The following is a 13,285-nucleotide window of genomic DNA, read 5'->3' as shown; positions in this document are numbered from 1 at the left end:
CCTGTAGGTGTCTTAATGACACCTTGAAGGCTGTGAGAGGAAGTCTCTTGGGTCAGGACAGTTATTTCTGCCGTCTTTATATACATACAGCAAGATTATTTCCATCCACAGAGAAAATAGTTGCATAACTCGGAAGTCCACAGACCAACAGCTCCTGTGGTATTTTGTTCCTTCTGCTGTGCATCAAACAGGTGTGTAAGCAAATCTTTGCTTCTCGAGCTGTGCTGAAAGCTGTCCCTCCTCCTGCAAAGCTGCTGTTGCTCTCAGCAGGAGTTAAGCCCAGATTGGCAGTAAAGAACAAAGTCTGGCAGCTGGAAGAAAGGACAGCAAAGGCCGCATTCTTGTGGCTTTGCTACAGGAGAGGGAGACAAGAGCCTGCCCCAGCTGTGACTCTGCTGCAGAGTGACCTTTGGAAGGACATTTAGCCTTTCTCCATTTAGGTTGTGAACTGTTTGAGGCAGGGTTGTATTTAGCTCTTTTTGGGACAGTAACACACTGACCCTGACCTCAGCTTAGTTTCACTGTACTAGTTTCATGAAAATAATAGTAATAAATAAAAGTGTGTCCAGAGAAAACTCGTGCCTGCCTTTATTTCTTTCTTAGACATGGACAGTTAAATGATGGAAAAATACTTGCCTAACCCAAAAGAGAAACTTACAGTTTTCTGCTAACTTGCTGTAACTTGGCATGAATATAAGGAGGCAACCACAGCTGCTGTTTTGAGGTTGCCAGGGGCTACCATTACTGTGTATGTGATCCTGTTGCTTGTCCTGGGCAGCAGCCCTGTGACAATTTAACTTTAGAATACGCACCAAAAATCATGCTGGTTTTAGGGTGATTAGTGTTGTTATGACGCATGCAATTGCAGTCATGCCGTGTCTGAAGGAGGTTTCGGAGAGCATTGCACCCCTGCAGCAGAGTTCCCTGATGCTTTGCGATTATTCTGGTCAGCAGAGATTTTTAAATGTAATCACAGAGACTGAGCTGATGTAAGCCTCCAGGAATGACACAGAATACAGATGTTATCCATCCCTTTACTCGGCCTTGTCTTTATCCAGCATGGAGTGTTGTTTCAGTATACTTGGCACTAGCCTCCCTGGGTATGGTGACATGCGCTCTAGCTGATACAGTCTGGTATTGCTGCTGAATATGGTTATCTAAACTGAATATAGTTATCTAAAACTTGTTCTAAACCACAAGCATTAGATTCCCATTACTTTTCAAAATGTATCTGGTAGCTGTTGATGTTGCTTTGCATGTGTTCAGTGTAGGGGATATTTGGTATAAATGCTTTATCAGCTGGAAAAGTATCACCCATCACTATTAACCATATCCTGCTGCTGTTAGGCTTGCCATCAATAAGGGTTGTTAGACATGAACCCTTGAAACCTCTGTTATGTTGCATGGAAGAGGCAGGATATTTTATATAGTACTCAAGTTCACAATGAAATTGAATATAAATTAATTAAAACTGCTGATGTAGTTCACTGGGGACTGTTTTAGATGTGGCACGAAATGGGATGAAATTTGTTTATGTATTTGTTACACTCTTAAAAAAAAAAAAAGAACAAAAATGAAAACAAACGAACAACAACAAAAAACCCCCAAAATCAAAACAACAACAAAACCCAACACCAAACCGCAATGCCTTCCTTATATATTTATTTCCCTGACTTAGGATAAAAACAGAACAACAACAACAAAAAAACAATCCCCAAAAAAACCCAAACCCCCTTACTAGTTAATGGAAATGTCAACTCTAGTCTTGCCTAGCCATACTGAAGAATTTGTTGGAGGAACTGACCCATGAACTGAGAGACTAGGTGTTTCTTTCTCCAAGGCATAACCTAAGAGTTAAATATGAACAAACAAAAATTAATGCATGGGTTTTTTAAAAGCTATTGTTAGCTTTTGGACTGTCAATTCATTTTACATTCCAATAGAAATATGTAGGACAATTTTGAGAAAATGTCATGTAGTGATCTGACAATAATTTATGTCCTTCTCTAGTATTTGGATTTCACTTGATGATTTTTTTTTTTAGTAAAGACTAAATCCAGGCAGTGTTTCTAGAAACATACTTGTACTGATGCAAATTAGCAGAGACCACTGTGCATGGCCAGTCCAAAAGCAGCACACACATCTGCATGTCAGCATGATGTGTAGTTATTTGTCTTTAATAAAGAGTGTGAGGAATGAAGAGAGTATTATAGGAGGGTTGTTTGGGCTCTTTCCTCAATTATGTGTGTACTTGGAAAGTGTCATGGTGTGACTTTCAGCTGCCTCGACTCAGTGTAATGATAGGGACTCTGAGAAATCCCAGTGACTTCTTTCAGTTTAAGATGATAGAGCTGGAGATGTGTTCCCAGGGTTGTTGAACGAGAAACATTTGCAAGCTTTTAGTTAAGCAAGAACTGAACAATGGACCTGAAGTAAAACCCTGATTCAAACTCTCCAAAGTTCCAGAAAAATAATCTGCAGTCTTTGTAATTGCAGGTCAAAAACTCTGGATCTGAGCTTCCTGACAATTTGGAGATGCTCCAGTCTGAGTCCTGGTTCCAAACTGTACAGCTTGAGCCAGACTCTACAAAGAGTCAAGCAGCATAGAATAAATGGTTACAGCTGCCATGAGAAAAGGGTCTGATGCACATGTTTGAAAACTCACAGTAGTAGCTTTTTTTCCTGTTAGGTGACATTAAGTTCTAAAAGTGCGATTAATAAATGATTTCTTTGAGCTAACTAATGGCTGCATTTTCTGCATAGCATAGTGGCAAGCCAGTATAATGTACAATTCATCTCCACTTTGCCTTCCCTTACAAGTCAGTTATGCATTGAGCTTCAAAATCACATTTGACTAAATAAAAGCTGCCCGGAGAGAGGAATAGGCAATCTTCTTTGGCTTCCCCAGTTAAAATTGCAGCTGCAGAGACAAGAGACTTTTGTTTTTTGTCAGCAAATCAGTATAACACACAAAGCCAGATATCCAAGGATTGGACCATAGGATGTTCAGTTGTTTTCTGTAGTTTATGCTGTTTATGTGAGAACAACAGTAATATCTCCCTGTCTTTCCCATAGGAATCAGATGACGAAGATGGATTGCCAAAGAAAAAGTGGCCAACTGTGGATGCATCTTATTATGGAGGTCGAGGTGTTGGTGGGATTAAGAGGATGGAGGTATTTGGCTTGTTCTTTAATGTTGTAAAAATAAGCACATTTAATTATAAATCATAGCAATATGTATTTATGTGTGTTTTTTTTAAAGTTACCTTGATTGGACTAGAGACTGGAATTTAATTAGGGCTTGTCCACCTGATTACACCTGCTGTCAAAGAAACAGACATCATTCATATGAATAATTAAATGGATCTAGCATTATGAGCCAGAGAAAATTTGCAGGTTAAGAAATGGGATAAGCACCAAAATAAATTTAAAGTTACTGAACCAAACCCTTCAGTGCAGTTGGGTCTGGTTCTCTTGTCTCAGGCAGAGTTACACTGGTTTTGAGTATTTGAGGGTGCCATCTACACTGCACTTGACTGGCTGGAAGCAGTTGGTTTGGGGAATTTAAGCCAGTGATTTTTTTTTCTTTTTTTTTTCTTTTGGGTTTGTTTTCGTTTGGGGCTTCTTTCTTTTTTCTTTTTTTTGGTTAACTTCTAATGCACAAAATCACATCTATGTAGAAACTGGCCAAGTCGTCAAATCCTATTCTGGGATTCATGCACAAGCCAGGCTTGATGTGTAAAGTGAGGTGTCACTGAGAAAGAAACTTGCCTTGTGCTGTCCTATGGCATGTATGTTCCAGGGAGTCAGTAGAAAATGATGTGATCAGCTACTAATGCCTGTAAATGACCATGTTAGTGAAATCAATTCAATATTCCTGATCATAGATAATATAAGGAAGGGAATTGTCACTCACCTGTGTCAGCTGAGAGCCTAATGTTAACTTTTAGGAATGTCACACCAGAAGTTCCCACTAGATTTTATTGGTAGCTGAGGGAGGTGGGCTAATGTAATCCAGCTGAGGACCTGGACCAAACTAGGGCTAAAAGAATTAAAGCAATGGCTTCTCAGCAAGTCCCTGCAATTCTGCAGTTGAAGTATTGCATCTTAGAATCATAGAATCATTATGGTTGGAAGAGACCTCAAAGATCATCAAGTCCAACTGTATACCCAATGCCACCATGCCTGCTAAACCATATCTCAAGCGCCACATCTAAACGTTTTCTGAACACCTCCAGGGATGGTGACTCCACCACCTCCTTGGAGAGCCCGTTCCAATGCCTAATGACTCTTACAGTGGAGAAGTTCTTCCTAATATCCAACCTGAACCTCCCCTGGTGCAACTTGAGACCATTTTCTCTTGTCCTATAGCTGGTTACCAGGGAGAAGAGACCAACCCCCACCTCGCTACAACCTCCTTTCAGGTAGTTATAGAGGGCGATAAGGTCTCCCCTCAACCTCCTTTTCTCCAGACTAAACAACCCCAGCTCCCTCAGCTGCTTCTCATAAGACTTGTTCTCCGGGCCCTTCACCAGCTTTGTTGCCCTTCTCTGGACACACTCGCTCCAGCAGCTCAATGTCCTTCTTGTAGTGAGGGGCCCAAAACTGAACACAGTATTCAAGGTGCGGCCTCACCAGCGCAGAGTACAAAGGGATGATCACTTCTCTAGTCCTGCTGGCCATGCCATTTCTGATACAGGCCAGGATGCTGTTGGCCTTCTTGACCGCTTGGGCACACTGCTGGCTCATGTACAGCCGTCTGTCGACCAACACCCCCAGGTCTTTTTCCGCCGGGCAGCTTTCCAACCACTCATCCCCAAGCTTGTAGCTTTGCATGGGGTTGTTGTAACCGAAGTGCAGGACCTGGCACTTAGTCTTGTTGAATCCCATACAGTTGGTCTCAGCCCAACGACCCAGCCTGTCCAGATCCCTCTGTAGTGTCTTCCTACCCTCCAGCAGATCAACACTCCCACCCAGCTTGGTGTCGTCTGCGGACTTACTGAGGGTGCACTCTATCCCCTCATCCAAATCATCAATGAAGATGTTAAACAGAACTGGCCCCAAAAATCTTAATATCCTTAACCATTTCCCTCGGGAGAATTTTATCCTTAATGCTGAGTAACCCTGTGGATCATATATTGCACTTGAATGAAGGGTCACATTTTTGTTTGAGGTCAGTCAGACAACAAAATCAGAATTTCAACTTGAAATAAGTAGTGTATAGTATATGAAGATAAAGTTACTGTTCTCTCTTGTGACTGTGCAAAGTTGACTTTGGAAGAGCTGTTTTTAGTAGTAGCTGCACAAGTTTGAGGTCTGATGCTCTTAAACCATTCGTGTACTTGTCCATTGACCCCTTTTTTCGCTTTTGAACTGAACAACAGGAGCTGCTTAGGGCTAGCTGTAAAGACTACCTACTTTCAGCTGGTGCTCCTGCCTGCTTTTTGCATGAGGCAATGGGAAACATATGACACCTGTGTCCTAGCAAAGCTGGGCAGAGTGCTTCAGATTTCACTTGGAAATGGGTTAATCTGCCCTGGATGCTGTGAATTCTCACAACACTTTAGGTTGCTGGAAGGTGCAAAGGCCAGTAGTTCAAGCAGCTTTTGAGTGAGACTGTTTGACTCTTAAATGTGTATTTCTGATTACAGTGGGAGTTTGGTGCCTTCATAAATTTGGCTTCATGTCTGGTAGCATTGGGTTATCTGGTGGGAACTAGATTAATGTCTGTGAAAACCATCTGCTGCTGGGGACTGCTGAAGTGTCTCTACTTAACAGTGTACTCTCCTGACTTCAGGTGCGATGGGGAGACAAAGGGTCAACAGAGGAAGGAGCAAAATTGGAGAAGCCCAAAAATGCTATTATTAAGTTGCCAGAACAGGAGTATGAGCCATGGGAACCCAAGCCGAAAAAGCCCCATGTGAGAAAAACACCTTCCCAGCGGAAATGGTACACTCCGATCAAGGTAATGTGTCTTCACTTCAGTTTTATCAAGTCTCTTATGTCATGCATGTCACTACATCCTGCCTCCTTAGCGCAACCTACCTTACAGCAGGGCTGGGAGAGCCTGTTTAGAAAAATGGCCAGTAACCCTCAACTTTGCCCATTTCTTGGAACATGCATTTCACCTGCTACTGTATTGCCATAGCTTTTTGAGGAAGAGTGGAGAGTGTTGGAGAGCATGAGCAGAGATCTTCTCTCCCTCAGCTCACACCTTCTTTTCGGGTACTTTTGCACAGCCTGGATTGCAACAGCAGGTATCTCAACTCTCAGGGAGGGCAGATGCTGTTTTGTGCCATCTCAAGGCAGCATGCAAAGAGGATCAGATAAAGTGCACCATCCTTGCTTTGATTGCGCTGTGGCTAAGGCCTTGGGTTGGGATTCAGCTTTGTTCCCCTCTAGTTCAGCCTCAAGATGTAGTGTTTGATTTTGGGCAAGTAGCTCAGTCTGTCCCCACTTTCATTCTCACTTCTCCCATGTCATTGTAGTATCTAGTGTCTCCCTGTCTTTTAATGTATGTATCCTCACACGACCATTGAGGCAGGGCAGAGATGTTATCTCCACTTACAGAAAAGGAAGCTGGAGGGCTAGTGCAGGCCAAGGAAGCCGCATACCATGCTCATCCCAGAAACCTGTGGCCATGTCCCAAACCAGTGCTTTGTGGGATGAGGTCCCCTCTCCCCCCCATGCTCACAGATCAGTTTAACAGTGCTTGAATTTATTGTCTGGAAAGTAACTGTGAATTTTAAAGCCTGCCTAGGTAGGTAGTCTTGTGGCTGTTTATCCATGCTCCAGCTCTCCTTCCATCAGTACTTTTGTTGTTCTGCCTTTTATTAATGTAACACCTGTCTAATTGTGCCTCTTAGTTTAATGTGACCTACTCCCCTACAGTTATCCTCAGTGAGTTTTGAGCAGGCTGAATTTGGCCCATTGCATATCAGGTACATGCTACGCCATTGAGGTCTCTTTTCTGGCTGTCCAGATAAGCAGTATACAGAGGGCAAGGGCACAAGAGCAATGTTTGTGCGGACAGTTTAATACAGAAAGGCTGCATCAACTCACCTGTAGTTTAATCTCGTGCTGTTTTCCCCAAATGTCTTGGTCATGTCTCTTTTAATTTTTATTTTTTATTCCAGGGCAAACTTGATGCACTTTGGGCTTTGGTTCGACGAGGCTATGATCAAGTCTCTCTTATGAGACCACAGCCAGGGGATAAGGTAAGGTGTCGCAAACATACTGGCATGTCACTTCTCTGCTAGCAGCAGCAATGGTCATCCCTCCCAACCACTCCATCTTTTTTTCTTTTTTCTTTTTTTTGTGAGCTTGTCTCTTTTCACATTACCCTAAGGCTAAAAATTTGTCACAAGAACCAGAGACTTCATAAAGTGCTAAAATGTTTGCTGTGGCATCTTTTAAAAAGTATTACCCCAGAAGGTCAACAGTAATGTCTCCACTGTGATGATTTGAGCAGACTGAGGAAGAAGCTGGCTGGCCACAGTAGTACATGAGACCTTTTTCAGCCATATAAGTTCTTAGCCTTTTTTTCTGGGCATACATGTTGAAGTCAAAGGATAGGTTCTTTGCAGGTTCTGGGCAACTGCTCATTTTGAATTTAATATGCAGTAGTCATTCTACAAAAGTAATTATCCTTCCTACCTACCTTCATAAAAATGCTTCTCAGGTTTAATAATAGAGTTAAGTAATTAACAAGAGAAATCACGAACTGTGCAGGTGATGAAGAAACAAATCATAGCAAAGTTAATGGAGAATAAAGTTTCTGTAGAATTCTGGGCAAAGACATATTTCTTGATCGTATCCTATATATAGGCAGAGAGTATCTCCTGCCTTGATTAAGACTATTGGCATAGGTCAGGAGTAGATTTCTCCTGGGAGGAAACAGGGAATTTGTGCCTTTCAGAGCCAGAGAGATGTCTGTGTGCTGTCCCTGGGTCACTTGTTTAGCTTAGTTCAGAGCTCTCACAATTTCCTAGTGAGAGCTTGGCACCATTATGGTTGTCTCTATCTTGTTATTCTGGGGAGACAACTGCATAAGAATCGAATGCTGTTGCTTTGGGCTGTTGTGCCTTCAGATTTGGCTTCCTGCAGTGGCATTTTGAAACATGAGGACTGAGCAGAGACAACAGCATCTTTCTCCCCCCTGTAGCCCTACTCTGGCCAGACTCCATACCTTTCATCACCTTTGCTCTCAGGGGAAGGGGTTATAGAGTTACAGCAGCAGGGGCCATAAAATGCTTTTCTGGGGTAGGAGTTGTGCAGACACCCTTGTGCTGGGCTTGTTTGCCTGGGTGACTTTCACACCTAATAACAGACTTTAAAAGTAGCCCTAATTTGCATCATCTAGGGCAAATAAGTTGCATCCCTCTGGCTTTTGGCAAAATACCATTATGGCATTTGTCTAGCTATTAACCAAACATGCAGTTTCAGTATTTAAAGTTTAGTCTCTTCTATTTTTCTTTTGGTGCATAAGGAAACTAAGAGAACAAACTCAGCTTCCTATGCTACTTTGTAAAATGGTCTTAACTGTTTCACTAAGCTGCATTTTCAAGGCAGCTGTGATTGAGGCACCTTATTTATTTTTTAAGCACGATCTCGAGCTTCTAAATATGCTCTTTAGGCCCAGCTGTATTTTGATAGCACTAACATTGTATAATATGAATCTATGCCTTTCACTCCCCTAGTTGGTACATTTCTACCAGTGCAGAGCACAACGGAGCCTCTGTTAGCCTGCACAGTCAAGAAACATGCAGGGGGCTGGCTCTAAACAGAGATCCTCAGTTCCTTGCCTTCCAGCTCTGCTGCAGGGAGGACAAGGGGCTCAAAAGAATCAATGTAAAACACAGTGAGCTGAAAGATTATTGTATTGGGGAGAACATTAGAAAAATCAAATGTACATCGGGGACATAGGGTGGAAAGAATCCTATTGAGCCAGATTCAGTGGAAAAATAGGATCATCTCTGTTCCCTGGCCTGTGAAATTAACTAAAACTGAAGAATATTGAAAGTGAAACAAGAAAATTACTAGACATCCTTCTGCTGTTTTTAAAAAAAAAAAAAAGGACATCACAGGCCCATAGTTCCTGGAGAAAGCAAGCATAGAAAAGAGCAAGGTTATTGGTTTGGTTGACTTTTCTAGTAGGAATCCCTCAGTGGAGAATTGGCCTCTTGTGTGTTAGGCTTTTGGTGAGGGGGGAGTGTATAAATATACATGCATGTACACCATAAGTATATAAAAAGTATACACACATGCATATAGTTACTTTGTGGCTGAAGAATGGGGAGTTCAAGTCAGTGTTATGAGGGATGGGCACTGTGGAGGGCCTGGAACTCTGCCTGTGTGGAGCTGGAGCAGCATGGCAGGTGGAGGAGCAAGCCTGCGGCTCCCCTAAACCTAGCCCAGGCACGGACAAGGTCACTACTGTCAGCACACCTGTACAGCAGTCTATGGATTTTGGTTTACTCTTGGGTAGACATGAGAGTACCAGCTTGACATGCTTTGGTGCGTGGTGTTCTTCCAGACTGTGCCATCCAGAGGCCAATGACTGTGTGGTGATCTTGGAGAGAGGGATTGTTTTGCTTTGTGGGGTTTTGAGGATTGGTGGGGGCAGTGGAAAGAGTTCTTTGGTTTTTTTAGTTTGCCTTTTTTTTGTTTGATTTTGAGGTAATTTCATTGTGGTCTTGGTTGTTCAGGAAAATTTAGAACTCGGAAAGCAAAAGGAACACAATTTAACTCTGTTTTGGGAGTGACATTTGGATTCATAACTCAGAAAATTCCTATCTCTCAATTTCCCAGAATCAGTCGAGTTATTATCTTTACATTTTCACGGATTACCAGAGATATAGGTTGTTTCCCACTGCAACAAGATAACTCACTGAAGTTACATTTTCCAAATTTGTTTCACAATTTACCTCTATTGAAAAAAAAAGTTTTCATTTTCCATTTTTATTGCTTTAGTTGGGTGTATGTTTGCTTTTTGCAACCATTGGGAGAAATTATACCAAAACACTCTTTTCTGCATAATGAAAATACTAATTATAGAGAGGAGAACATCCAGTATACAGGGAGGAAAAATATTTTTCACAAGGCTTTTTGGGACAGGGGAATATGACAAAGGAGAAATTTTTGACATTAAAACATTCTTTAAAAACTCTTTTGAAAAGTGTAATATCTTTCATAATTTAAAAATTAGTACTGTGGTTTGGGAGCTTTTCTCCCCTAAAAAACCTGAAAAATAGTTGTAGAAAACCTCTTTTTGTGATAGTTTTGGTGGAAAACAAAATATGTTAATGTTTTTGGTATATTCACCAATGTATCTGATTTTGTCACTGACAAGTAAAAGCCTGTTGAATGTTTTTTCAGAGTAGTTCAGCATCTTCCCTCACACCACAGCCCTCTTCCCTTTGGCTCTGCAAATGATGCAGTGAAGGCAGTATTGCTACCCCAGGTTGTCAAATCATGACTTCTTCCTCACTCCCATCATGCAGTGAAGTTTAAAATGGCACTGTTTGTGGGGTTTGGGTTTTTTTTTAGTCTTCATGTATTGAAGCCCATTCCAGTGTACGTGTGAGAGGCTTGCAGTGGGCTGAAGCATGTGTGCAGGAATACAGCGCTGACTGCTGCAAGGGACTTTCTGTTGTCCTTTGCTCTGGGTGACCAGGGCTGCTGTCCATCCATCCTCATTTCTTCCTTCATCCTGTTGCCTTTCCCAAACCACCTGCTCTTTTCCTTACCTGTGCCCCCCTTGGACTCCTGCCCTAGATATTCCCTTCCCTTTCCTTTTGTGGTTTCTTCCTCTGCTTGCTGTTTCTCTCAGTCTTTGTTTTCCTGCACCTCACCCTGATGAGACAGACTGATGCCCTGAAGTCCTGCCCTCTGGGAGCAATAGGCTGGTGATCAGCATCCTTCCCCTGTTCCTCTCATGCTCCAGGAACTGAGCTGCTGGTAGCACTATGCCCTGGGTTATGGCCTTGCTGCAGAGCTGGCTGAGGCTCCTGAGAACTCCCCTGCCCTGGCTCATGCCTTCCACAAACTTATCAAGAAAAGGATCTCGGGATGGATGACCCATCAGTATTAAGCAGGATTGTATTAATAGCACTGCCTGTGAAAATCAAAGGCACTTTTTGGAACTGCCTATTTAAAGAAAACCAGCCAAGCACAAGCTCTGATGCCCCTTCTCCTGGGAGCTGTGCCCATGGTGTTTGGCTTGACTCTGCAGACAGCTCCTCCTCTTGGTCTCTATTCAAGATCATGTCATAGCACCACTGCTGAAATTGGTTATTGGTTTGGCATGTACCTCAGTAAAGGGTCACAGGACTCTGCTCACTTGACTTCTTCAGGTCACCCCTAGCAGGAGCTTCTGTTGCACCACGATGGGACAGCAAGGGGTGAACACACTTAGCTCTACCCCATCATTAGCAGATAGGCTGCTCTTTGTGGGGTGGCTTTTTGCTGAGCTCTCAGCATCAGCAGTGGAGCAAAGAGATGAAAAAGGGCTAGCAACTGTGCTGCAGATTGGGCTTTCTTCCTTGCACTAATGTACAAAGGTGAAGTCTTCATAGGCATTTGTGCTACTGCTGCAGTGATGGATCCCTTAGGGCTAGGCTGCTATTCTTCCCTTCCCCCAGAAATTTGGGGCTTAGCAGACCAGCAGTCACTCTTTTGGCCCAAGAAAGGGTTAGACAGCTCCGAGGTGGGGACCCTGCTCGTCCAGCAACAGGGAGCATGTCAGAGTGACCATATGGCCTGATGAGCTATGTGATGCTCAGGATACTCAGGCTGCCTTGGGGACTTCTCCATCACTGTGTTGGTGTCCTCCTGAGCTTTGCAGGGGGCTGCTGTGAAGATTGGAGTTCGGGAAATATTAATGTCTGGGCTATCTTGAATCATTTTACAGAAACCACTGTAGCTGGTGGGGCAGGTTGTCAGTAGTCTCTGCAAAAAGGAACTTTCAAGCTCTTCCCCTTGGCCTCATGAATCAAAAGTGGATCTGTTGCCAACACCAGCAAGTAAACATTAAAAGCCCCAGTATGTGCAGAGAGGCAGGAGAGATGCTTCTTTCAAATGGTCAGCTTAGTTGCTGCTTTCAGCAAATCCATTCCATTTTGCATTTTGGCATATACTGTCACTGGAAATTCTCAGGCTTGGTTTACCAAAAACCTTAACTAAAAGAAGACGTTTTTTCCCCCTAGGCAGAATTGCTCTTGTTTACTTTAAAGATTTAGAAAGTGATCTCACTTTTGTCACTGAAAATTACCTGGCATAGAGAGTGAGAGTGTAGACTGGATTTTGCTGTCACCATCACCCTTGTATACTCAGGGGATTTTACTCAGAAAAAAGCAATGCTTTAGCAGTACTACCCTGTGGTTTGCACATGCAAAGCCCTTTCCCGGGGAAGGGGACTAGAAGCAGGCTGTTGTACAAAAACCTGAAAGCCTTTTTTTCCTTCTTTCTATAAAACTGAAGGTAAAAAGGCTGCTGTGCAGCCGAAAATTTCACAAGCTATGGGCTGCTAGTCATTTTAGAAGCCACGATGTCTGGGTCCTTTGAAGTTCTCACCATTGAGTTACTGCATGACTTTGAACAAGGCACAGCAGCTGGAATTTTAAACACCAGCCTCTGAAATGAGAACAAGGAGTATTTGGATTGCTTATTCTGTGTGTCCCTTTCAAAGTGATCACTCTTAAGCTGATAGGTTTGTTAAAGCTCAGAAGGTCTGATTACCCTCAAATCTTGAGTGATTCCTTGTAATGCTGACCATGACATCTATGTGCCTTAGTTTTCCCAACTGTAAAATAATCATGAAAACACAGTATTTACCTTCCTTACAGCTGTGAGGTTTGTTTAAGTCCTGCCAGGCACTTGGACTCGTCAGATGAATGATAGGACACCAAAGCTATGGATTATTAATGACCAGTAATGATTTTCTGGCTGCTACCTACAAGTGGTCAGCAGCTTGAATGTAGCCCATGGGGATGGCAGCACCTCCCTGTCATTCTATGCTAACTGCCCACGTACCAGTGCTATTTGGAGCTCATTCTAATTGCTGCTTTTGAAGAATGAGTAATGGCCTTTAATAGGCTTCCCCACCACTTGCTCGGAGATGTGTTGTAATCACCCAAGTAATTGGCAGAGCTACAGGGGATGCTGGAAAAGCAGCACTGAGCTCCTTCAGACTGTGTTCGTCAGCGACTGCTGCCTGGTTCTGGGGCTTTTCTCCCTTTGCTTAACCTTCTTGGAGCCAATTATCTTCACAAACTGCTGAAAAATT

The 13,285-nt window shown here is 43.0% G+C and overlaps 1 protein-coding gene across 1 annotated transcript in view; it reads left to right on the top strand.

Moving 5' to 3' along the window:
* The window catches only part of LOC104158915 (anthrax toxin receptor 1-like), a gene marked incomplete at both ends in the record, with an annotated part of 23,636 nt that extends 16,414 nt beyond the window's left edge, over positions 1-7,222 (top strand). The window contains 3 exons of the mRNA XM_009696684.1: positions 3,076-3,174; positions 5,798-5,965; positions 7,137-7,222. Of these exons, the coding sequence (XP_009694986.1) occupies positions 3,076-3,174; positions 5,798-5,965; positions 7,137-7,222 (353 nt within the window). The remainder of the gene's footprint in view (positions 1-3,075; positions 3,175-5,797; positions 5,966-7,136) is intronic.
* Between the last annotated feature and the right edge of the window lie 6,063 nt (positions 7,223-13,285).

The sequence above is a fragment of the Cariama cristata genome, unplaced genomic scaffold (genome assembly GCF_000690535.1).
Source record: "Cariama cristata isolate BGI_N322 unplaced genomic scaffold, ASM69053v1 scaffold37373, whole genome shotgun sequence".
Lineage (NCBI taxonomy): Eukaryota > Metazoa > Chordata > Aves > Cariamiformes > Cariamidae > Cariama > Cariama cristata.
Note: the sequence above shows the minus strand (reverse complement) of the source record. Positions and strands in the feature narration are given on the sequence as shown.